Source organism: Dipodomys spectabilis, unplaced genomic scaffold (assembly GCF_019054845.1).
Source record: "Dipodomys spectabilis isolate Male_0828 unplaced genomic scaffold, ASM1905484v1 ptg000411l, whole genome shotgun sequence".
NCBI classification, from domain to species: Eukaryota; Metazoa; Chordata; class Mammalia; order Rodentia; family Heteromyidae; genus Dipodomys; species Dipodomys spectabilis.
The window spans coordinates 1,426,338-1,452,575 of record NW_024871088.1 but is presented as its reverse complement, the minus strand read 5'-3'; the positions used below and the strand labels follow the sequence as shown (position 1 = coordinate 1,452,575).

General features: G+C 41.4%; 2 protein-coding genes across 3 annotated transcripts in view; one reads left to right on the top strand and one right to left on the bottom strand.

Moving 5' to 3' along the window:
- F8 (coagulation factor VIII) overlaps window positions 1-19,879 on the top strand; it is an 83,909-nt gene extending 64,030 nt beyond the window's left edge. For both annotated transcript variants that reach the window (XM_042667468.1, XM_042667467.1), the window contains 4 exons: window positions 8,735-8,879; window positions 9,296-9,444; window positions 10,268-10,444; window positions 18,970-19,879. In XM_042667468.1, the coding sequence (XP_042523402.1) occupies window positions 8,735-8,879; window positions 9,296-9,444; window positions 10,268-10,444; window positions 18,970-19,125 (627 nt within the window). In that variant the 3' untranslated portion in view covers window positions 19,126-19,879. The remainder of the gene's footprint in view (window positions 1-8,734; window positions 8,880-9,295; window positions 9,445-10,267; window positions 10,445-18,969) is intronic.
- F8a1 (coagulation factor VIII associated 1) lies at window positions 3,210-5,052 on the bottom strand. The gene is made up of 2 exons (XM_042667469.1): window positions 4,933-5,052; window positions 3,210-4,719 (listed from the first exon to the last, which is right to left on the bottom strand). The coding sequence occupies exon 2, from the start codon at window positions 4,470-4,472 to the stop codon at window positions 3,336-3,338; it is 1,137 nt and encodes a 378-aa protein (XP_042523403.1). The 5' UTR covers window positions 4,473-4,719; window positions 4,933-5,052; the 3' UTR covers window positions 3,210-3,335.
- Window positions 19,880-26,238: the final 6,359 nt, after the last annotated feature.

Genomic DNA, 26,238 nt, shown 5'->3' with positions numbered 1-26,238 from the left:
TGAGTTTAAGGGGAAAAACCTGGACCAGAGATAAAGATTATATCTTATGCACAAAAGGATAAAATCATTGAGAACTGATTAATTTTCTAGCAGTGATCTCAAGACTTCTGATTAAACAGGCTTATACATCATTGCATATACTTCTCTCATTTTTATTTTCTCCTACCCTGATTAGCTGCCCCACCAATCTGCTCAATTCTTTACTTCTATGCTCCTTATATCTCTTCCTTCAGTTTTCATTTTTAATGGTAATAGCAGTCTGGGGCCCCATACCTCACATTCAGCCTATTATGTCACATTCCTCTTATTCTCTGCCTTCTGTTCATCGTAAGATCTTAGTGTGCCATGATCCTTACCCTTATTTTATACAGTAAGTGGTGCCAGAAGATGGCCCAGGAAACAGTCCTGCAAAATGCAATTGTGCAATCATATTCAAAGGAACATGGGATCGCTTCCTCGTTTAGGAAAAAGATTAGCAACCCATGACGTGTGATGATATAATGACTCCAATTGCCACTAACAGTACTATTGGATAAGCTGCAGACATTCTAAGATATCGGGAGATATTCAGTCGCTATCACAACAGCTATAGTATCAGCTGAGTACAGAGTGACTTGTCATCCTTTTACAACTCTAGAGGGCATGCATAGAAAAAAGAAATGAAACTTTATAGAGATATTTTTAAAAAATCAATTAGCATACATGGAAAGCCAGAAAGCATCCTTTGAGCCTTGAAGGAATTCACATCCTGTGGTTGTAGATATCTATGGCTGAGGGGCTAAGGATTAGTTATAGAGTTCAGTTTGAGTATCTCCAATAAACTACTAAACTACTAAAAAAAAAGCCAGAAGTGGAGTTGTGGCTGTGGCTCATGGTAGGCAGCTAACCTTGAGCAAAAGAAGCTCAGGGACAGTGCCCAACCCTGAGTCCAAGCCCCAAGTCCAGAACACACACACAAACTGGTTTACTTAAGAGAAATTTCATTGATCGAGTTTGGGAATCTAGATTACATTGAACATAAATTGGGAAAGCTTCCATATTTTCAATGAAAGAATTACTCTAGAATACCTTAAGTAATCACATATTTAACCAGTCAGAAGAAAAACTTACTTGAGCCTTGTGCTTTATTTGGTGGTACTACTTTGACTATCTTATCCATTTCTCAAATTACTGGCACCCTTATTTTCTGTAACCTTAAATCACTGTAATGTGCACAGTAGTCTTACCATTCTTCCCATGCCATCCACCGGTCTGTTCCCACATACATATCTGTTTTCTACTTTTTGATCCTCCAGCTTTGGCTAGTGCTATTCTATTGCACTGGGTTCTTTCTTTCGAAGAATCAACTTCTGATTTGAAAAAACAAAAACAAAACCTCAAACTTAGGTTAGGAAGTGCTGTTTTGTAATTCATTTGTTCAACTCTTATAAAAAATATTTTGTTCTTTTGGTTAATTTTTGTCTTCTAGAACGTAAAGCTGAATACTTAATCCATTTATTTTAAAGCTTTCTTTTATACTGAGAGGGATAAAATGTAATTACTGCTTGAGTGTGTTGACTTACCTCTGTAGTCCCAGGCATTCAAGAGTCAGAGATCAGGATTGTGACTTGTGACTTAAGTCAGATGGAGCAAAAAGTTAGTGATGCTTTGTCTCAGTTAAAAAAAAAAAAAAGATGGGTATGGTGATGCACACCCATCACCCCAGATACATGGCAAGTATTTATAGAACTCATAGTCTCATCTGGCCTGAAGAAAAAAATGAAAGACCCCCCCCACCTGTGAAATAAGTAAAGCAAAAGGGGCTGGGGTCATGAGATCAAGAGGTCAAGTACCTAACAAGCACATGCCTCTTGGTTCAAACCCCAGTGCTATCAATACATAGAGGGAATAAAAATCCCCTCCTTCCCAATTTCCAACTTAAAAAAGCTGACTAATGGTATAATTATTTGTATTTATTTGTGAAAACATTTGACTTGTCACAGTCTCATGCTTGTAGTCTCAGCTATTCAGGTAGCAAAGATCTTGAGAATTGTATTTGGAGACTAGCCTAGGCAAACATGAGAATTCATCTCAACAAACAAACTGCCCTAGCTACAAGGAAAGCTGTACGAAGAATTGTGATTCAGGCTCACAATTGTGACTCAGCACTCATTTGACAGCTGATATAAAACATAAAGTAAAAGGTGGGCACCAGTGGCTCACACCTTTAATTCTAGCTATTCAGGAGGCTGATATCTGAGGACTGTAGTTCTTTGCCAGCCCCAGCAGGAAAGTTTACGAAACTTTTATCTCCAATTAACCACCAGAAAACCAAAAGTGGAGCTGTGGCTCAAGTGCTAAAGTGCAAGCTAGCCTTGAGCAAAAAAAGCTTGGAGACAATGCCCAGGTCCTGAGTTCAAGGGCCAGGACTGTCAAAAATAAAGCAAAAAGGACTGAAGGCCTGGCTAAAGTGGTAAAGCACCTGCCTAACAAGTGAAAAGCCCTGATAAAATCTTAGTACTGCAAAAACACTGATAATGTGTTTGGCATGTTAGAAATCAGTGTTAATTACAGAATTTCCAAACTAATCCAAGTTAGCATTGATATAAAAACCTAAATCCAAACTAAGTCATCATCAAGCATGAACCAGAACCCTAAACTTTTCTGTTAGAGAAATGTAACAGAATAAGTTGGGTACTCTGGTCTGAAGCCAGAGTTGAAAAGAGCATTCCCAAAAAACCAGGAGCATGCATCCTCTCTACCTTTGCAATCAGCTGGATGGAAGTCTTGGTCTAACCTGCTTGCACAGGGGAGAGTGAGGAATGAATACAGTTAGGTATCTGGTATAAAACATAATTTAAGGAAACAGTATAGCTACTGGTTTTCCATTTGCCTTTGACTAACTCTCAGACACTCCATAGTAGACAGAGATTTGATTCTAAGACAGCCCAGGGAGAAAAGCCGGTGAGACCATCTCTAATTAACCTGGAAAAAAGTCAGACGGGGATCCTTGGTTCAAGTGGTAGCACACCAGCCTTGAGGGAAAAAGTCAAGGGAGCTAGAGGCCTGAGTTCAAGTTCCGGGGTACCAACAAGCACACACATACACCAACAGGACCTACCTATTATGCTTTGTTCCCACCCTGCTGCCTTAAATTGGGCATCTAGAAGCTATCTTTCAGTCCATGAATCACGCCCAAGGTGACGATGGGAATGACAGACAACACAGGAGCAAGAAGACCATCTTTTATTTCTCCCCAGTGGCAAAGTGGGGAGGGGAGGGGAGGGGAAAGGTACTGGGCGTGCTGTGGGGTGGTTGGGTCTCTGGCAAAAGGGCATCTCGGTTGCTGGGATTCATCAGACGCCCTGTCCCGAGGGGGAGATGGTTTCTTGCAAAACTAGGTGAAGGAGGTGGTTCTGCTCGGCACTCAGCAGTGGCCACATCTCCACCTGCAGCGACTTGACGGCTTCCGTGTCTTTCTCATGGGTGGCCATGACCAAGGACTGCAGCAGCAAGAACAGCTCCTCAGGAAGCTGGCCGCTGCTGCTGTCCTGGCAGTGGCTGTCGAAGGCCTCCCAGGAGTACCTCTCCAGGGTCTGGGCGTGCTCGGGCAGGAGCTTGGCGGGTGGCGGCTGCAGGAGCAGCAGCAGCAGTACGCGGGACACCTCGCACCGGGCCAGCACGTCCGAGAAGGCGCCCAGCGTGGCGGGGGAGGGCGCGGCCGAGCCCGAGTTCGCGGGGAGCGGCGCAGAGGCCGCACCGGGTCCCGGCTGCTGGGGCGGCGACGGCGGGGGCGGCGGCAGGGGGTGGCTGCCATGGTCGCGCGCCAGGCGCTGCATGCGCGTGAAGACCGCCAGGGCACCGGTGTAGTCTCGCGCCAGCAGCTGGCACGAGGCAGCGTCGCCAAGCGCCTGCAGCGCGGCCAGGGGCAGCTGGGGCAGGTGCAGCTGGGCGGCGCGCTGGAAGTGGCCGGCGGCGGCGGCCGGCTGGCCGAGGTCGCGCAGGGCGGCGGCCAGTTCCAGGCACAGGGCGGCGGCGGCGGCCGGCTGGCCCAGCTCCAGGTGCAGGCGCACAGCGGCGCTCAGGGCGCTAGCGGCCGCCTGCAGAGCTTCGCCGTAGGCGGCGGGGCAGACCAGGCGCTGCCGGGCGTCGCACTCCTGGCGCAGGAAGAGGCGCGCGGCCTCGGTCAGGGCCAGCGCCTCCCCGGGCCCGTGGAACAGCGCCTGCTGGCAGCGCGCCACGGCCAGCTGGCACCAGGCCGCGTAGGGCAGGCACTCCTGGGCGCGCAGCTCCCGGCCCAGCTGTCCGAACTGCTCGCCGGCCTCGGCCACGTTCGGCTTCCGCAGGAAACGCTTTTTCAGCTTGTTCGACACCAGCCGGTACCGAGCCAGGAAGTCCCCGGCCTCGGCCCCTGGGCTTACGCCGCCGCCGCCGCCGCCGCCACCTAGGCCCAGGCCGAGGCCGAGGCCCAGGCCTGACGAAGAGGCCGCCATGTCGACCACTCGCCGCTTCCGGGTGAGCGCGCTGACGCAGCGGGCCAGCCGCGACGTGCCGTGCGTCCCCGCGGGGTGCGCGGTAGACCGCCCGCGCTCCCGCCCCGCCGTTGCCTGGCAACCAGCAGGCCGTCCGGGAGGAGGCTGCGAGCGCACGCCGCTCGCAGTCACAGCTGGGGAGGGGGTTGCCCTGGCACCGCCGCTGACGCTCCGCAAATCCGGACCTGGGCCTGGCCGCCGGCTCGCCCTGGGGGCACGAATGACAGCCGGTGGGACGTGGACCCACACCGGCGTGGTCCTCTACGCAAACCCGGCTGGGGCCCTGGGCCGTCCTGACCTGCACACCGGGCCTCCTGGCAGCCCAAGCCACCCCTCCAGCCCCACCCCAATCGCCTTCAGACGTGGGGCCTGCGGGGCCCTCGTCGTGGCTCCCAGCATGCCATCGTCCCGGCAACCTCACCTGGCCTGACTCGGGGGCTGTCTGAGAGCCAAGTGTACCCTGGAGGGCTCCTGTCCCAGCCGCCGCCTGGAAGGGACGCCGGGCACCACAGTGACCCGGTGCCAACTGCCTGCACGCGGGCCTGCCGGCGGCGGGTAATGACCTCACCAGTCCGCCCGAGCCCGTCCGGAAGTGCCGTCGCGCGCAGGTGTCGTCGCGCGCAGGTGCCGTCGCTCCCCGGGAGCCTGCGTCTCCCCTCAGGCGGCGATTCTAGTGCTTCCACCCGACCTGGATCATGCTGGGAAAGGGCAAGGGCCTCCAGCTTGCTGGACAGGTGCTCTGCCTCTGCACTCGGGCCTCCAGCCTCGATCTGCATTGGTTATTTTAGCCGTTGGCTCTTGTTGCATGCCCGGGCAGGCAGGCCTGCGCTGTGATCCCCTTACTTGAGCTTTTGGATGTATGCCACTGTATCCCACCATTGGTGGAGATGGAGACGCACAAACGTTTTGTTTCCTTTTGTTTCCTTTGGGTGCTGATCTGGAGCTTGAACTCGGCCTGGGCACTGTCCCTGAGCCCTGTTACTCAAGGCTAACGTTCTTCCACTTGAGCCACAGCTCTACTTCTGGCTTTTTGGTGACTAATTGGAGTCTCAAAAGTTTTCTTCTTTTTTTTTTTTTTTTTTTTTGCCAGTCCTGGGCACTGTCCCTTAGCTTCTTTTGTTCACGGCTAGCACTCTACCACTTGAGCCACAGAGCCGCTTCTGGCATTTTCTGTGTGTCTGGTACTGAGAAATCAAACCCAGAGCTTCACGCAGGCTAGGCAGCACCCTACCACTTAGCACATTCCCAGCCCTCTCACAAACTTTTTAACATTTTGTGTGCCAGACCTGGGACTTGGACTCAGGGCCTGGACGCTGTCCTTTAGCTTTTGCACTCAAGGTTAACGCTCTACCACTTGAGCCACAATGCCACTTCTGGCTTTTGGGTGATTCATTGGCAATAACAGCCTCATGGATTTCCTTCTGGGCTGGCTTTGAACCTGGACCTTCACATCTCAGACTCCTGAGTAGCTAGGATTACAAGCCTGAGCCCGGCACTAGGCTTGTCTATGACTTTTCTTTTCTTTCTTTCTTTCTTTTTTTTTGGAGGGGTCTGGTCATGGGGCCTGAACTCTGGGCCTGGGTGCTGTCCCTCAGCTCTTCAGCTCAAAGCTAGTGCTCTACCACGTGAGCCACAGTGCCACTTTCACTTTTTTTTTTTTTTTTTTTGCTTATGTGGTGCTGAGGAATCGAACCCAGAACCTCGTGCATGCAAGGCAAGCATTCTACCACTGAGTCACCTTCCCAGCCCTTGTCTATGACTTTTCATCATTTAAGTATGATGTTTCTCAGTATAAACCTCTTCAAGTTTAGGGGGTTTTGGTTTTATAAGTTAAGATATCCATTTTTCTCCCTTTGGGGAGTTCTAAGCCATTATTTCTTTGAGATTCCTTTATGTCTTTTCTCCCCTTTTAAGGCTCCTATGTAATACAGACTTTTCATTGTTAGTGTCCCATAAATTCTATATGCTTTCTCCATTGCCCACTTTTTGTTACTCTTAAGTGTGGATAATTTCAAATACGGTGTTTTCTTTAACTCAAGTTATTCTTCTACATGATTGAGTCTTCTGTTGTAGATTCCTATTGAATTTTTCAATTCAATCATTGTATGCATCAGCTTCCAGATTTCTGTTAGGCCCTCTTTAAAGTAGTTTTCTTCATTAAATGTCTTTGGGGGGGGGTACATACTGGGACTTAAACTCAAGGCCTCTTACAGTGCCTTGGTGTTTTTGCTCAAGGCTGGTATTCTATCACTTGAGCCATGCCTCCATTTCCTTAAACTTATTTTGTTCATATTGTTTTTTCTGATTTAGTTAGTGTCTATATTCTCTTATAGCTCATTGAACTTTTAAAAATAGATATTTTGAATTATTTGTCCAATATTTTATGAGGTTCCACTTCTTTGGGGTTGGTTACTAGAGCTTTTTTTTTTTTTTTTTTTGGGCCGGGTCGTGGGGCCTGAACTCTGGGCCTGGGCGTTGTCCCTCAGCTCTTCAGCTCAAGGCTAGCGCTCTACCACTTCAGCCACAGCGCCACTTCCGGCTTTTTTCTTTTTGCTTATGTGGTGCTGAGGAATCGAACCCAGGGCCTCTGGCTTACAAGGCAAGCGCTCTACCACTGAGCCACCTTCCCAGCCCATACTAGAGCTTTATTAATTTCTTTTGCTGGTGTGATAGATCCTAACTTCTTTGTATAGCCTTGTTTTGGTGGTGTTTTTGCATTTGAAAGGCACCTTTCTAGTTCTGCAGTAGTTTCTTCAGGGTGAGGATGGGTGTGGCTCCTTCTGGGTTCATGGGTGAACAGAATGGTATCTGGACCATGGTGAATGAGGCAAGTCTGGAGTTGGGCTGTTCCAGGGTCCTGAGTTGAGCCCATAGTTAGAAGGCTGTTTTGGGCCAGAGATGGACACGGCTCCCACCAGGTTCATGTGAAGACAATTTCTTCCCGACCATGGTGCAGTGGCACCATGTCAAGGGTTTCCTAGTCTCTATTCAGCTCCATTTGCTAGGTCTCTTTCTCGTATCATGGACTGACATAGCTCCTGCCAGTTACCTGAAAAAAAGTAGAGATGCTCTCAGACCATAAGAGTGTGGGACTACAGCTGAGTCATAGAGCTATTCCAAAGTCCTGTGTATTAGTCTATTTCTGTTACTATTACAAAATATCTGAGGCTACATAGTTTATAATAGAAATTTATTTAGCTCTTGTTTCTAGAGGTTTATTGCCATGCTACTGACTTCTGAGCACTGATAAGGACCAAATAGTAGATTGTGTCACAGTAATGGAAAACTGTGTGAGAGGGAAAGATCACATGACCATATAGGGAGGTACAGAATGATTTAGAAGCCAGGCTCACTCTTTTTTTTTTTTTTAATAACAACTCAGTCTTGTAATCCATGAGATCTCCTGTAATACTTTTGAAGGCAGTGCCCCTAACAACCTCTCATTAGGCTCTTAGGCCACTTTTTAATATCAGCTCTTAGGCCACTTTTTAATATCACCACACTCGGGACCAATATCTTAACACATGAAATTGTGAGACAAACAGCATCTAAACCACAGCTGTTATAGGGGTGCCAGTGAGGGACAGGCTTTCCAAACCTCTGGAATGATAGGGTTAATGTCAGAACTACACAAAAGTGGAACTAGAGCTAAATTTGAAGGAGGTTGTTTGCTTCTGAGTCCATAACCAAGACCTCAGCCAAAATACAGGTCTGGCTTATGAAAGCATCTATATTTGGATTCGGATTTCACTGGGATTTTTCAGTCTCCTTTCTGCATTTCAAGACTTCCATAGAGGCAATTTTATCTACAGATGTCTTCCAAGACTATTCTTGTAGGTGGGATGAGAGCTAGGGACCTCCTATTTTACCAATTTGGTGATGTCACTCTCCAAACATTGTATTTCTAATTGCTCTAGTAAGAGTAGGAGTAGCAAAGTCCTAAATCCTAAAGTCCTTTTGTAAGATGTTTACAGTGGGCCAAGGAAGAAAATGACTTCATTTTCCCCAGACCAGACCTAATATTCTTGTTCTGCTTCTCTTCCTGGTACTTATCTCCTCCATGTATAACATTCTAACGTCTGTATATCCAGCATGGTTTTATTTGGATGTTTCATACTGTTGAAAAATGGACAAGGTAAAATCAAAAGGAAACTTCAAATAGGAGAAATTGTGTTTCACTTTACAATCACTTTCCATGTATGTCTACCCATCCTTCCAAACAGGTCTTCTTTGGCAATGTAGATTCATCTGGGATAAAGCACAATATTTTTAATCCTCCAATTATTGCTCGGTATATCCGTTTGCACCCAACTCATTATAGCGGCCGCAGTACTCTTCGCATGGAGTTGATGGGCTGTGATTTAAACAGTAAGTGTCTAGTTATCCCTTATCATTTCCTTTCCCAACCACAAGTAGTATAACCAACTGTCCTAGTTATTGTAGAACTTGGAGGAGGGGATCTCTGTTGCTGGACACAGAATTATTAATGATAAAACCAACACAATGCAGAAAAAGCAAAAACAAAAATAAAAACAGGAATTTGTTGTCCTAACCATGAAATTCCCAGGAGTCAGCCACCTCCTATATTTCTACCAATAAAAAAATTAGTCAAGCAAATATGAGCAGAAATGACCAGAAAACAAGGTCATATCAACAATAACTGAATTTGTGTAAGAGTTAATGCCTGAAAAATTGTCAGGATAATAGTAACCCTAGAGAACTGGAGGCGGCCCAGTAAGCTGCAGACTTTCCTTGTGATAACATTGTCCTTTCATTTCTTTGAGGTTGCAGCATACCATTAGGAATGGAAAGCAAAGTAATATCAGATGCACAGATTACTGCCTCTTCCTACTTCACCAATATGTTTGTAACCTGGTCTCCTTCACAAGCTCGACTTAACCTGCAGGGGAAGACTAATGCTTGGCGACCTCATGTAAGAGGCAAAATATCTACTACATAACTAAAGCAGAGCAGGGACTAGACGTTGGGAAAAATAGGAAAGGATCTTGTTTCTTATAGGTATTTCTGTTGACTGTGCTTCTAATAAGAGGATCTAAGAAGGTTTGACTATGGGAAGACACCCCCATAAACATTTATTGGATGTTCCATGTGATTTCAGAGAGCATTCATTGGAGAGGGAAATGAACTTTAATTGAAACTCTTCACAGAAACAACTGTTTTCAGTACTATGTTAATATCTGTTAATAAGCCAGGTACCAGTGGATCACATCTATAATTTTAGCCACTCAGTAGGCTGAGATCTGAGGATCATGGTTCAAGGCCAGCCTGGGCAGGAAAGTCTGTAAGATTCTTATCTCCAATTAAATGCCAAAAAGACCAGAAGTGGTGCTGTGGATCAAGTGGTAAAGCATTAGCCTTGATCCAAAAAGCTCAGGGATAATGCCTAGGCCCTGAATTCAAGGCCCAGGACTGGCACCAAAAATATCTGTTAATACTCATAACTTCTTAAGAGGTGTGAATGTACTTAACTCTCTCTGTTTTCCAAGATTAGTTTAAACAAAATAGGCTATCAATCTTTAACACTCTATCCAATCTATAGAAGGCTCTTATAGTTATTCAGCATTTGCTGGGCACCTATTAAATGGATATTCCTTAGGTTTCTTTGTCAAATAAAAGAAGCTGACAAACCATTAAAATGCAGAGTGATAAGTGCCGTAGTATAGTTAAGAAAGTCTTTGGGGATTTCTGGGAACAAATAGTGGCCAACAGGATGTTCATCCAACACTTTTTTTAAGGTGAATAATCCAAAAGAGTGGCTACAAGTGGACTTCCAGAAGACAATGAAAATCACAGGGATAATCACCCAGGGAGTGAAATCTCTCCTTACCAGCATGTTTGTGAAGGAGTTTCTCATCTCTAGCAGTCAGGATGGCCATCGCTGGATTCTCATTTCTCAGAATGGGAAAGTTAAGGTACGATGTTCTCAAAGAAAGACAAAATCTCTCTTAGATCTTGACATTGAGAGATGTAACCAACTTGATCAGAGTAGCATTTGCAGAGTACCTGTGGTAATAAAATATGGTGAATGACATTCTGAGAGAACATAGTGCATTTAAGCAAGGAAGTAAAAATCTAAGAAAAGGAAAGAGTATAGCCAAGTGTTGATTCTTCTCGATGTCATCCAAGATGACAGCAAGAATTAGAAGGCTGGAAAGAGTTACTTGCTAAATGTTTAATGGTTCCTGTAGCCTCACCAGTAATGTAGATTTCTAGGCTTTTTTGATCTTTAGTAGTCTAGGTAGTCTTTGTTCCTGATCTGGATTTGCTAGATAAATTCAACAAATTATACTCATTATAGAAAGAACACAAAGTTGTACTATCCCATGAACAATAACAAAAAACAGTTCATACCTGTGGTTTTTGGTGTTTTTGTTTTGTTTTGTTGTCAATCATGGAGCCTTAACTCAGGACATGGCCCCTGTCCCTGAGCTTTTTTGCTCAAGGCTAGCGCTCTACCACCTTGAGCCACAACTCCACTAATGGCTTTCTGGTGGTTAATTGGAAATAAGAGTCTCATAGACTTTCCAGCCTGGGCTGGCTTTGAATCACAATCCTCAGATCTCAGCCTCCTGAGTAGCTAGGATTATAGGCATGAGCCACTGGTGCCAGGCTTGTGGTGTTTTGTTTTGTTTTGTTTTTTAAAAATAATCTCCTTTGTCACTAAGTATTAACCTGATGGGTGTGTTAGTCAGCTCTCTGTTACTGTAACAAATGCCTGAGACAGCCAACTTATAGGGATAAAAGGTTCATTTAGAAAACATGACAACAAAAACTTAAATGTCATAATTGAGATGAATAGAACAAGAAAATTTATTTTTTGTGATAGATATTTGGTTAGATATATGTTTTTTTCTTTTTTATATTTTTGTATGTTTTTATTGTAACAATACTGTACAGAGGGGTTACAGTTACATGAGCAGGGTAATGAGGACTTTTTCTGTGCAGGATTGTTACCTCTTCCTTTGTTTTTCCCATACCATCCCTTGCCTCCCCATCTCTCCAACTCCTCTCTCCCCCTCCCCCCCTGAAGTTGTAAAGTTCATTTTCTACATAGTATCTTGTATACCTTATTGTTACAATGGGTCAACCTATATCCTTATTTCAGCATTTTGTTATTTCCCTTCCCCTCCCCAATTTAGAAAAATGTATATACAAGATGCAGGGCACCAAAATCAAATACAGTGAAAACAGGGGTTATACCATGGGGAAAGAATATACAAGAGAAATAAAAAAAATCACAGAGTACATTATAAATGTGTTTAAAAAATAGCAAGAAAGAAAAAACCACTTGTATCCCTATCTTGGGGTTCATTTCACTTAACATCATCTTATCTGGTCATATGTACATAGCTTTTGATCTTTTCGGCTTGTCCTAGACATATACTAGTTGTTGCAAATAAGGGAAACCATGGGACCTATGTTTCTTTGGGTCTGGCTTACTTCACTTAATATAATTTTTTCCAAGTCTTTCCATTTCCTAACAAATGGGGCAATGTCATTCTTTCTGTTGGAGGCATAGAGTTCCATTTATATATACACCACATTTTCTTGATCCATTCATCTACTGAGGGGCATCTGGGTTGGTTCCATATCTTAGCTATGGTAAATAATGCTGCAATAAACATAGTTGTGCTGGTAGCTTTAGTATACCCTTGTTTGTGATCATTTGGGTAAATGCCCAACAGTGGGATTGCTGGGTCATAGGGGAGCTCTATGTGGAGTCTTCTGCGGAACCTCCATACTGCTTTCCAAACTGATTGAACAACTTTACACTCCCACCAACAATGAAGTAGGAGAACAAGAAAATTTAAAATTACTACAGTATCGAAGAAGTAAAAATGTTGATTAATAACAAACATGGCCAGTTTAATGCATGTCACAATTTCTAGGATAACCAATAAATAATAGAATATAAAATAGGGTGTAGGACTCTCAAATGGTACAAAAATATGAAATGATAAAATATAATCAATAAATCTTAATGAAGCAAGCAAAGCAGAATGAAACTGATGACAGATTTAAATCCATATATAACAATAATCATATATTATATGAATGGATCAGTTAAGAGACAAAGATTGTCAAATGGATCACAATGAAAACTGTCTTTTACAAGAGCTATCTGTAAAATATTAAATACAGACAAGTAGCAAGCCACAAATAGAAAAGAATTTTACAAATAGTATCTAAAAGATACCTGTTGTCGTTCTATTAATATCAGACAAGACAATATTACCAAGTTAAGAATATGAGTTAATAATAATATGGATTCTCTAAGAAAATGCAACAATGTTAAATTTATATTACAGTTTATATATCCTCAAACAGTTTAATACAAGAACTGAGAAAAGGAAAAGGAAAATAAATTCACAATTTAGACTCACAGACTTTTAAATGTCTCATCAATTGATAGAAAAAAACAAAGGAAAAGTTTTAGAAATAGAATTTAACAATTCACAAAATCTGATCTTGTGGACGTATTTACAAGATTATACCTTAAAACTATAGAATTATATACTCCTTATGAGCACAAAGGAAATGTGCTCCATTTTGCACTATAAATATATTATCACTAAAGCACTTCAAATATTAGATAATATCAAACATCTTTTCTGATCACAATATAGATATGATTAAGAAAGACATGACAGTGTTAGAAATCAAGAAATTCACTTTTAATAATCTAGAGGTCAAAGAAAAAATCATAAACTTGGAAATATTCTGAACTGAATGATAAAGCATTATATAGCAAAGGTCCCTAAAATAATACCTAGAAGAAAATATATAATGCTGGACATATATGATTTCAGGAAGTGGAGCACATGGTATTTTTTTAAAAAAAGATTGCATTAAAGAAGGCAGGAAATAAAGAGTTGCCTGTCTCACCCTTTCTTCAACTTCAAGTAGCACCACAGGGTGGGGAGGAGGAATGAGAAAACAGAGGCAAGAAAGAGACAGAGAGAGACAGAGAGACAGAGAGAGATAAATAGAGAGGGATTTCCTACTTGGGGAAGGGAACGGAAATGAAAATTCGGTCTTGAGCTGGGATGGTGGCTCAGTGGTAGAGCGCTTGCCTTGCATGCGTGAGGCCCTGGGTTCGATTCCTCAGCACCACATAAGCAGAAAAAGCCAGAAGTGGCGCTGTGGCTCAAGTGGTAGAGCACTAGCCTTGAGCTGAAGAGGTGAGGGACAAAGCCCAGGCCCAGGACGGACCAAAAAGAAAAAATGTTTTAAGTCCTAGCACTCAGGAGGCATAGGCATACATTGAATGTGGGTTACATGGTAAGTTCCAGGCTACTCTGGGAGTGAGAGTGAGACTTTGCTTCAAAAAAAAAAAATAAAAAAAAGTTTAATTCTTAAAAAAAAAAAAAAAAAAAAGAAAATTCAGTCTTAGACCTGCTCCTACCATGCTCCTCCCACCCCTTCCCAAACCTGAGGTGACAGAGAGGGTGCAACTCTTCATCCACTGAGGAACAGGGCATAAAATTTGGCACAGGTCTTGGCCTTGCTGCTTAATGTCAGGCATACCATGGTGAGACTCAGTTACTAGGTAGAAACTGATAAACGTATATTCAGGCCAGAGCTCATAGATGGAGCTTTTCTAGTACCAGCATGCTAGTAGATGGACTCAAGTTTCAGCCTAATGATAAGACAGAACTGATGAGACTGTCCTTGAGACTGTATAGGTGTCTGTGACTGAGATTTAGGAGTGATGTCACTTGGTGTCAGCCTGACTGGCCAAGGAACTACCTTCACTACCAATACCACACCCTTGGGCAGCACACTGGAGGAAAGACTTTGCCCTAGAACTTAGTGACCGGCTGATGAATCCTCACCTTGGGCAGGTCCAAAATGCCTCTATCCATAGGCCTGCTTGTTTGACACAGCTTCTGCGTTAGCTGCATTGCTTTGGGGGAGGTACATGATCTATTCCATGTAGCCGGTTGTAGGAGAATCAGGCTATTAGACTGAGCAATAAATACCACATAGCAGCATGGACCTTCATTTTTCCTCAGTGTTGTGCTGATCTTGGGAATTGTGGGATCAGGATGTGACATTGGTGGCCTGTCATTGTGTAGGAGCCTGAGGTTGATCCATTCATAGTAATTCTGTTGAAATCCAAACAAAATCCTACGGTGCCTGAGCACAAGCCAATAGCTGTGAACAAACCCGCTGGACCCACTTCAGCCCCAATATCAGGCACATTACTCTTTCTAAGGACTCACTTGTTTCATTCTGAACAACACACCAAGTTGGGATTTGGGACAAACCTTGGCTTAGATCCCCCTCTAGTGGTAAAACAATGATAATAGATAGCCAGCCAACTCAAGGCTGAGAAACATTAGAAGTGACTGCAGGCTCAAAACAATATGCAGCTTGAGTTCATTTCCCTAACATCACCTTAGCTGACCTTTTCTGCTTGACTCAGACATATACTAGATATTGAAAATAAGGGAACCATGGGACCTATGTTTCTTTGGGCCTGGTTTACTTCACTTAATATAATTTTTTCCAAGCCTTTCCATTTCCTAACAAATGGGGCAATGTCATTCTTTCTGATGGAGGCATAGAATTCCATTGTGTATATATACCACATTTTCTTGATCCATTCATCTACTGGGAAATGAACCCTAAGATATGTATTCAAATGTTTTTTTCTTTCATGTGATTGTTTCTAACACATTTATAAGATTATTTGTTTGTTGCTTTGTATGTCCCTCCCCCACAGTATAACCCCTGCTTTCACTGTATTTGATGTTAGTATAATATGTGGAGGGGAAGGGGGAAAACAAATCGTTTAAATAGGGATACAGGTGGACCCATTGCAACAATGAGATGTACAAGTCATTATGTCAAAAACAAATACAACTTTCATGCAGTGGGGGGGGAGGATTTGGTGGGGGGCGTGGAGAGGATGGGAAGGGATGGGGAGGAGAAACAAAGGAGGAGGCTACAATGCTTGATAAGAAATGTACTCATTACCTTGCCCATGTAATTGTAACTCCTTTGTACAGTATTTTCACAATAAAAAAAAAAAAAAAAGAAAGAAAAAATATGCAGCTTGGGCTGGGAAGTTGTGTCAGTGGTAGAGCACTTGCCTCGCATGCATGAGGCCCTGGGTTCTATTCCTCAGCACCACATAAGCAGAAAAAATCCGGAAATGGTGCTGTGGCTCAAGGGGTAGAGCGCTAGCCTTGAGCTGAAGAGCTGAGGGACAGTGCCCAGGCCCAGAGTTCAGGCCCCATGACCGGACCCAAAAAAAAAAAAAATGCAGCTTACTTGGAATTTTTGGAAATACAAGAACAAAGATAGATTGGGAAGAGTGCATCAAACATCTGATACTTTGGTACCCAGATGATACTGTATGCCAAGAGTATTTAAAAAATCTTGAAGAACTATTAGTATTCACAACAATGTGCCAGAAACTGGCCAGTCAGTAAACAGTACAGGAGAACTTTCAGAGAACCTAAAACGGCTGTTTTAAAAGAAATTAATGAACTTGAAAAAATACTGAGAAATAATAAACTATACTAGAAGAAATTTAGAGCAAAGACATAGAAGTAATTAAAAATCAAATTAGACATCATTGGGCTGAAAAAATACTTTCAACAAAATTTAAAATGCTATAGAAGGCATTAGTATCAGCATAGACCAAACAGAAACAAAGAATTAATTATCTCACATACAGGTTATTTGAAAATTCATAGTTGGAGGAGGAAAATAAACAAAAAAAAGTATGAAGAGAAATGAAGAAACCTTATAAAAATTTGAGATGGTCTTTTTTTTTCTTTTTTGGGGGGGGGGGTCTGGTCGTGGGGCCTGAACTCTGGGCCTGGGCGCTGTCCCTCAGCTCTTCAGCTCAAGGCTAGCACTCTACCACTTGAGCCACAGCGCCACTTCCGGCTTTTTTTTCTTTTTGCTTATGTGGTGCTGGGGAATCGAACCCAGGGCCTCAGGCATGCAAGGCAAGCGCTCTACCACTGAGCCACCTTCCCATCCCCTTGTTTTTGTTTTTATTTTGTTTTTGCCAGTCCTAGGGCTGGAACTCAGGGCCTGGGCACTGTCCCTGAGCTTCGTTTGCTCAAGGCTAGCACTCTACCATTTGAGCCACAGTGCCACTTCCAGCTTTTTCTGTTTATTTGGTACTGAGGAATGGAACCCAGGACTTCATGCATGCTAGGCAAGCACTCTACCACTAGGCCACATTCCCAGCCCCTTTAGATAGTCTTAAAAGATAATAAGAAAAAATTCCAAAACCTAGAGAAGGATACAAAAGTCCAAGTGCAAGAAGGCTAATGGTCACTGGAGAGATTTAGCTCAGGTGTACTCCAAGACATTCCAAGTCCAAAATCCAGGGTGAAAAATGAACATAATATTCTCAAAATTGCATGAGAAAAGGAACAAATAACATATGAGTACGTAAGTGTTAGAAAAGATTAAAAAATTAAATGTAGGGGCTGGGAAGGTGGCTCAGTGGTAGAGTGCTTGCCTTGCATGCATGAGGACCCAGGTTCCATTCCTCAGCACCACATAAACAGAAAAAGCCAGAAGTGGCACTGAGGCTCAAGTGGTAGAGTGCTAGCCTTGAGCTGTAGAGCTGAGGGACAATGCCCAGGCCCAGAATTCAGGCCCCAAAACAACAACAACAACAACAACAACAACAACAAAAACCTAAGTGTAGAGGATATGATAGTATACAAAAAAAAAAGAATCTACATACTACTAGAATTGATAGAACTAGAAAATGAAAATACTAAGTGATATTGTATTAATTTTATACAATATTTTTGTTGGTAAAACACTGGTGTTTTGTGTTTGAAAAAGGACCTTTCCTCAGATTATGGTGAAGTATTTAGAAGTAAAATGCGCTAATGTTTAAAATTTTTCCATATGGTTCATTGAAAATTTGTGTACAACACATGAGTAAGAGAGATAAAATATCTCAATATGTTAACAGTGAACTAGGTGAAGTACTTAAGCATATTCATTGCACTATTCTTTTTTTCTTTCTTTTTATTTGAGATTTGAACTCAATGCTAGGTAGGTGCTGTGTCACTTGAGCCATTTCCCCAGCCCCTATACTTTCATTTTCCTTAGGCTAGTAAAATTTCAAAATAAAAGCTTAATAAGATTAAATCTAACAAAAGATACACAACTTCCAAAATAAAATATTCATCAAAGATTCTCAGAATAAGAGCAGTAATGTTTTAAAAGTTCAATTAAGCACAAGAACTTTACTTCAACAAATGCTCCTGTTAGTCAATTTAGGTACAAATGTTCTATGTGCCAAAGACAATATACAACAATGACCAAGGCCTCTGTCCTCATGGCAATAATGTTTGAAGGGAGAAGGCAGACTAGTCATTGAGTCTTTATAAACAACATACAGCATACATGGTACAAAGGAATGAAATAAGATGATTTAAAATAAAGAAGAGTCCTATTTGAAGTAAGGAAGAGTTTTCTAGAGATATGGAATTTCAACTGAAACATGAAGGATAAAAAAGCACTAGATAAAAAAAGAAGAAAGAGAAAAGAGCCTTCCAAATGGAGGGAATCATCATACAGAGAATTCCATATTTAAAAAAAGAATTGGCTAGCCAGGTGCCAGTGGCTCAGGCCAGTAATCCTCGCCACTCAGGACGCTGAGATCTGAGGATCGCGGTTCAAAGCCAGCCCCAGCAGGAAACTTCGTGAGACTCTATCTCCAATAGACCACTAGAAAACTGGAAGTGGTGCTGTGGCTCAAGCAATAGAGTACTCGCCTTGAGCTGAAGAGCTGAGGGATAGTGCCCAAGCCCAGAGTTCAAACCCATGACGGACAAAAAAAAAGAGTTGGCACTGTCCAGGAACAAAAGACCAGTATGTCTCCTCTTCAGTGTAAAAGGAAGAAGATAAGTCAGAGACTTGGGCTAGGGCTATATCATTCAGAGCCTGGAAACTGCGTTTAGGTTTCATTCTAAGTGGCATGGAAGTTTTAATCAGAAATGTGGCATGTCCAGTTTTATGTATTGAGATATTTCTGGGCACCACTTAAAGAGGCTAGGATAGGAATATACCGATTAAATCAGCATCTCTGGAGGAGCTGGCCCGAGCCTCATTAGTTTTAGAAAACTCCCTAGAGATGACTTCAGTAAACAGCCAAAGATGAGAACCCAGAGGGGAAGATGGAGCCAAGAACAGGGCTTAGACTTCTTTTGCTCTAATAGCTAAACACAAACTGCCTTGGGGGATCTTGTGATATCACTGATCTATCTAGCATGCAGCACAATGGGATGTTATGATGCCAAGGGGGTTGAGCAAGGGCCATGTTGGAAGAACAGCTATTGATAGAGGAAGAGGCAGATGAATTTAAGAAGCTTAGCAGGCATGAGTTACAAACTTCACAAATTGTTTCTTTTTAGATAATTAATAGATCATATCTTCCTTATTTCAGGTTTTTCAGGGAAATCAAGACTCCTTCACACCTGTGATGAACTCTCTAGACCCACCACTGCTGACTCGCTACCTTAGAATTCACCCCCAGAGTTGGGCCCACCAGATTGCTCTGAGGATAGAGATTCTGGGTTGCGAGGCCCAGCAACTATACTGAGGACCTTACAGTCCTGATCTGCCCTTCACCAAGTCCATCAGCTCTCAGGTATTCCTCAACTCCAGGCCAGGGTCCCTTTCAGGCTTCCAGGTTATACAATACCTCGACACTGTCCATGGCACATGCATTTTTAATATGTATTTAAGTTACATAATGCTAGCAGACACTGACCTGAAGCTTCCTGAAGTATTAATCCTGCATTTCTTAAAATGTAGGATTAGGTTTCTGACAGAGCTACACCTTTGTTGTAGAAAAACTTGATGTTAAGAAAAATATTCTTTGTATTCACAGAAGATATTCATGATATAAGCATCAGGCTGAACTTCAGACATTTAGAATTAGACTCGTGCTTATTATCCTAATGGATCATGAAATAAAACATGTTTGGGGATCTTATCTGCATAGATGTGAAATAAAAAAGCAAGTAATTTTGACAGTAAATGAAGTAAAATGAAGATAATAGAAGAATTGCTATATTAGAGTCTACTTGATTAAATAAACAATCTCAGAAGGATGTAGAAATGAAGCCATTTTATCTTAATTCCAATAAACAAAAAAATACATTAGAAGTATAGAATTTATCCAGAACCTTGAAATTGAAGTGACAACGTCCTATTGAAATTTGTGGTGGCCAAGAAGAGGAATGCTCATAATAGGCTTAAAACACATTGTTTACAAAATGTTTGCATTGGGCTGGGAATGTGATCTAGTGGCAGAGTGCTTGCTTAGCATGCATGAAGCCCTGGGTTCGATCCTTCAGTACCACATACACAGAAAAAGCCAGAAGTGGCGCTGTGGCTTAAAGGGGCAGAGTGCTAGCCTTCAGCAAAAGAGGCTTAAGGACAGTGCCCAGGCCCTGAGTTCAAGCCCCAGGACTGGCAAAACAAAAAGGTTTGCATGGAAAAAAAGGAAAATCTGTGACAATTTATGGTAAGAGATAAATTTTATCATTTTAATAATGTACTCATTTTATTCCCTCACCTAATTTCCTGTTGAGACAACTCAGCAAAGATTGTACTACAATTATAAACCAAAGTCCCTCCTAAATAGTTGGAATTCCAAGGAATCAAAAGAAAATTAACTATTAAATACAGAACACACTGTTCCATCTCATTCTTCACTTTGCCCCACTCCAGAAGCTTAGGAATGCTTCACTGTTCCTTCTGTCTGTGCCATTTACTAGAACTACACCAACATCTCCTCATGGCAAGGCTAAGTGGAGCAGTCAGGGGATGCTGCAGATCGGCATCACTTGAAAACGGGAGCTCCTAGCATAAGAGAAAACTTTGTCTCCGTTTAAGAACATGCAAGAGGCTGATTTTCCCCTATGTTAGTGCCCTTCCTCATAATCCTGGATGACCCTGATCTGACATCTTCGGGGATTGTAACATAGCTACCACACTATAGTCACAATCCACAAATGGTGAAAGTGAAAATATGTAAAGTTTTATGGTCCTGTAATATTGTTTTGTTCTATAGCCTGGTGGGAAAACTAACTCCAAAGATGACATGGTTTTATTTTCTATAAAATTTTAACCATTCTTAAACTTAATTTAATGTTGTGATATTGTATGCATCTTCTCCAATGCTCTTCCTGCTAGATTGTTCAATTGTGTTCAATAAAAAATTGACACATACAAATGACTTTAAGAATTGTATTTTTAATTAAAAATATGAACAATCATTTAAAAACATAAACAGGGGCACTGAGTAGGAGAATGTATATTTTTAAAAAATAATAAGTTGGGCTGGTGGGAATGTACACTTATACAACCACTTTGGAAAGCAGTCTGGAGGGTCCTTAGAAAGCTAAAGATTGACCTCCCTTACGACCCAGTCATACCACTTCTAGGCATCTACCCTGAACAACAGGAACCAATATACAAGGACACGTGCACCTCCATGTTTATTGCAGCACTGTTCGCAATAGCTAGGATATGGAAACAACCTAGGTGCCCCACCACAGATGAATGGATCCAAAAATTGTGGTATCTATACACAATGGAATATTATGCAGCCATTAGAAATGACAAAATAATGGCATTTGCAGGGAAATGGATGGAGCTAGAAGGAATCATGTTGAGCGAGGTAAGCCAAGAACGAAGAGACAAACGGTACATGGTCTCCCTGATAAGTGGATGCTAAATCCAAAAAGTTAGGTGATACGACAAAACTAACAGGACTTAAGAAACAAAGAACTCCCGCTCATCTGATTGAACCACTACTAAATATCCCCATGCTGCTGATCACAAATATGGTATATAACATGTGAACACTGTTATATATTACAGACTGTGGTAGACAATTTGCTCCAGGGAAGTTAGAATGAACTTGTGACTTTGAAATTATGTAATCATTTAATCACAATCAAAAAAAAAAAAAAAGAACCTCGGGGAAGGGAGGGAGGGAGGGGATGGTAGGGGGAAAACAATGGAGGGGGTAACAATGTTCAAGAGGAAGTGTACTCATAACCTCACTCATGTAACTGTAACCCTCTGTATAGTAGCTTTACAATAAAAAAAAATTACAAAAAAAATAAATAAATGTAAAAAGCTATTAAAAAAAAATAATAAGTTGGGAAAACAGATTAAAGCTAAGCACTGGTAGCTTATGCCTGTCATCCTACCTTCTCAGGAGGCTGAGATCTGAGGATGGCAGTTCAAAGACAGCCCAGGAAGGAAAATCTGTGAGTCTCTCATCTCCAATTAATTACAGAAAAAGCCAGAAGTAGTGCTGTACCTCAAGTGATGGAGTGCTAGCCTGAGCAAAATGAGCCTAGGGACAGTGCCCAGGCCCAGAGTTCAAGACCCAAGATGGGCAAAAAACAAAAAAGAAAAGAAAACCAGATTAAATTGAACTCAGAGTAAAAAGAGATCTAATTCATGAGAGATAAAAGCAATAAGAAACAGAGCTTCAATCTTGGAAAAGAGCTGATCAAAACACCAAGAGAAAAATAGAGAGTTGCTATTCAGGAGGCACAAATTTGCAGTAAAATGCAGAATTAAAGAAAAGCTAAAATATACATTGGAGCCAATGTTATATTCTAGCAATAATAGAGATATAGAGTTCTACGTATATAATACATGACACTATGTGTTATGATTTTGTTCATATTGGTAATCAAGACTGAGACTTTTTTACTGGAAAGTCATAACATTTATTTGGTTACTGAAACCATAAAATAAATTCTAAATAATTCTATAAAACATGATGTCTACTTAGAGGGCTTTTTTTTTTGGTTGGTCATGAGGCTTGAACTCTGGGCCTGGGTGATGTCGCTCAGCTCTTCAGCTCAAGGCTAGCACTCTACCTTCCATACTCACAGGCATTGTAAAAAAAGCATGTGCAAACAAGAGTACAAAAATGGAAGGGGACCTGTGCGTGCATTTAGTTACTCTACTCATGTGCATGCTCTATTGTCACATTGTTTCACTAAAATATAAAATTTATTAAATCAATATTAATATTATTAATTGACATATATTTCTGGCCATACTAAGATTTGAACTCAGGGTACCATGCTTCTTAGGCTAACACTCTGCTGCTCAAGTCATACCTCCAGTAAAAATGCTTTAACACACTGATATCAGAGAATTAAAGCAAGGCTGAGGTCTTTTTGTGGGGTGGTCACCCTAGCAACAGCTATCTGGAAAGTGGATCTCTCACACAGTCAAACCCTCAGATGACTGCAGCCTGCTGTCATATGCTTCCTCATCAAAGACCTTGCCCACACCGCCCCCCCCCCCCCAAGCCAGAATCACTTACCTACATCTCTCCAAAAGTTCTTGGCCTACAAAAACTATAGCTTTTTAAAACTCAAGCCACTAAGTTTTGGGCTAACTTTACATATCATGATAGATAAATAGGCATCCATATGTTTACACTTAAAACACCAGAGCCAATACAACAGACTGATTTTCAGTTTACACACATTGTCACTGTTGGCTTACCTGGCTGGCACAGGGCAGTGACCAAATTTATATGATCTCCAGCTCTTTATAGTTTCTTCAGTATTTTCAAGTCCTGAAAAAGGTTGTGTATTTAGCCCTTTGATGAAATAGGTAAACCTTACATGCAAATTATCCCAGCATCAAAGTTGGGAGTTTGGAGGTATTATGGGACTGAAGCAGGTTTTAGTCCATATCTAGCTTTACTTTGCAAACTTCTAGTAAGTATTGTTTTCTCCAACTTCACCCCATCCCACCTTGCTGTCTTTCCTGAAGACTTCAGACCCTAGAATCACACACAGAATGAACAACCTCCCATAGACTATTAAAACAATTCTCAAAATACTGATCATTTCTTTTGCTTTGAAATGAATTGTACCTTGCTTGTACATTGTAGAAGCAATATAGATTGTCATTAAACAGTTTTCATTCAGAAAATAAAAGCAGATATACAAGTTTGCAAGACAATTTAAGAACAGTATAGTAGTTTAAACAATTATTTAAAAAATATGGTGACAAGTAATAATACTTGTGTATGTTTAATCATAAACCTACTTCAAGTGTGAGATAAAAATGAATGTTTTCAAAGATTTACTTTGAGGTATTTGTAATTCCTTGAGGAAAAAAAGATTTCTCAGGATATATTTATATTTTTCTCAGTTTCACTGTGTGAAAAAACCCTTTATTAGGAAATGGGAACTCCACCCCCATTATCTCAAGAAATAGTATTTCAATGGCAAGTCTGTAGTCTTTTACAAGTACAGGTCAAATTTTTCTCATGCTTCCTAAATGATGCAACTAATAACACCTACCTTGCTTTAGTTGTAATTGTCTACACATGATATACAGAATACGCTATTGATTTATGAAACTTTTTATAAGTCTATGGTATTTTTTGTCCTCTATTTTTTTTTAATTTTTTTATTTTTTTAATTTTTATTTTTTATTGTGAACATACTGTACAGAGGGGTTACAATTACATGCAATGAGAAGTACAAGTTGTCATGTCGAAAGCGATCTATGGTATTTTTTTTAATTTTCATAAACTTTTCTTGTGTGTGTGCTGGTTCTGGGGCATGAACTCAAGCCCCTGAGCTTCTTTACTGAAGGCTAGTGCTCTATCACTTGAGCCACAACTCCACTTCTGACTTTTTGGTAGTTTCTTAAATTGGTGATGAGTCTCACAGATTTTCCTGCCCAAGCTATCTTTGAACTGTGCTACTTAGATCTCAGCCTCCTGAGTAGCTAGGATTACAAGTATGAGCCACTGGCACCCAGCATTCTTAGCTTTTTTTTTCTACTATGATGCTGGGCATTTCTGATTTTTTTCAATGTGATATTGAAAAGCTTTGTTATTGGTATTTTACATTTTAGGAAGTCAAGGCATAATTTGATAATGCAGTTTGCATTCTACTTGCAGTATTCTTTTCAGAAAATAAAGCATCTACTACTATAAGTTTTCCATATATCTTTGTCCTTGTACAAAATGTTCTAATTTGATTTTATAGTCAGTATATGTTTGATGTTTTAAAAATAATGATTTGTTTTTTTAAAAGAAAAAAGAAAATTTTCAGCTCTGTGTCAGTTCCTAGATACTTAGGAGGCTGAGTTCTGAGGATCACAGTTCAAAGCCAGCTTGGGCAAGAAAGTCCATGAGATTCTTATCGTCAATTAACTGGCAAAAATCTGGGAGTGGGGCTGTGGCTCAAGTGAGTGGTAGAATGCTAGCCTTAAAAAAAGCTCAGGGAGGGCTGGGAAGATGGCTCAGTGGTAGAGCGCTTGTCTTGCATGCATGAGGCCCTGGGTTTGATTCCTCAGCACCACATAAGCAGAAAAAGCTGGAAGTGGTGCTGTGGCTCAAGTGGTAGAACACACAGCACCTAGGCCCAGAGGTCAAGCCCCATGACCAACAAAAAGAAAAAAAAGCTCGGGGACAGCACACAAGGCTGAGTTCAAGCCCTAGAACCAGCACACACACACAAAAAAAATAAAATGACAACTTTCATATGCTATTTTGCTTGACTGGCACCTGTGTGGTATTACACAGGAATTCACCAAGGAATTCACATAGTTTTCACTTTGCAACAATGGCAGGGAATTATGGAAAACCCCCAGACACTCAATGATTTATCTTAGTATTATGTGTAGATGATTCTGTAGTATACCTCCTTTTAGTATTTTTTAGGTTTTCTTTCTGGGAAGCCATTAGACTTTGAGTATTGTAATGTACAACAGCTTTCTTTAAAAGTTTCTCCTTTAGAATATTAACTCTTCCACTTTTGAAGTTTAGTTGTACAGTTTTTGATATCTTAGAAAAGTATTCTAAGCACAAAATAAACTTTTCTGAGCACTTCAATATACATATATTCTACATGCATGTATGTATGTGTATTTTTTGCTTAGTCTCTGGCCCATATAGAGTTATTTTTGCAGGGCTAGGAATTAAATGCATACTAGGCAAGTGTTCTACTACTAAATAATACTCACATAGAACTTACCTTTTTTATAGTGGCAAAGAATTCTCAAGTACATCTAAATGAAAACCAATCATCCCATCATCATATTAAATAATGTCTGTTTTATCCTTTAAAGAAATGTCGGAAGTGGCGCTGTAGCTCAAGTGGTAGAGCGCTCGCCTTGAGCTGAAGAGCTGAGGGACAGCGCCCAGGCCCAGAGTTCAAGCCCTACGACCGACAAAAAAAAAAAAAAACATAAAACAGCTTTAAAGAAATGTCACCTTTATCTATTAAAGTGCCATACATACACTGTTATAAGGTATAATATAGTAAATACTACACAGTGAATGAAATATTTTGAAATCAAATCAAATCAAACTTAAGTAGATACAACTACTATAAGAATGAGTTTTATTATCAATACAAATGTGTATTCATGGGCAGAAAAAGATGTCTGTGTGCATAACTATCAAATAGAGGATACTGGGTGAGATTCAAATGAGTTTGATGATGTCATAAAGGGTGCTAAGTTTCCTTCTGGAACTCCAGAGACACACGGCAACGACTGGTCAACTTCAAGACTGTTGCTCCCTGAATACTGAGAGCCATTTTCACGATTCCTTTGGATATTTTGATGCCCAGTTAATTCTCAGGTAAGTGGCTTCCTACCAGACAAGGGTCTATTCAAGTCTGACTCCACAATAGATTAA

Bases quoted from the DNA above. Each gene is read 5' to 3' on its own strand.
- F8a1 (XM_042667469.1), bottom strand. From the start codon at position 4,472: ATGGCGGCCTCTTCGTCAGGCCTGGGCCTCGGCCTCGGCCTGGGCCTA.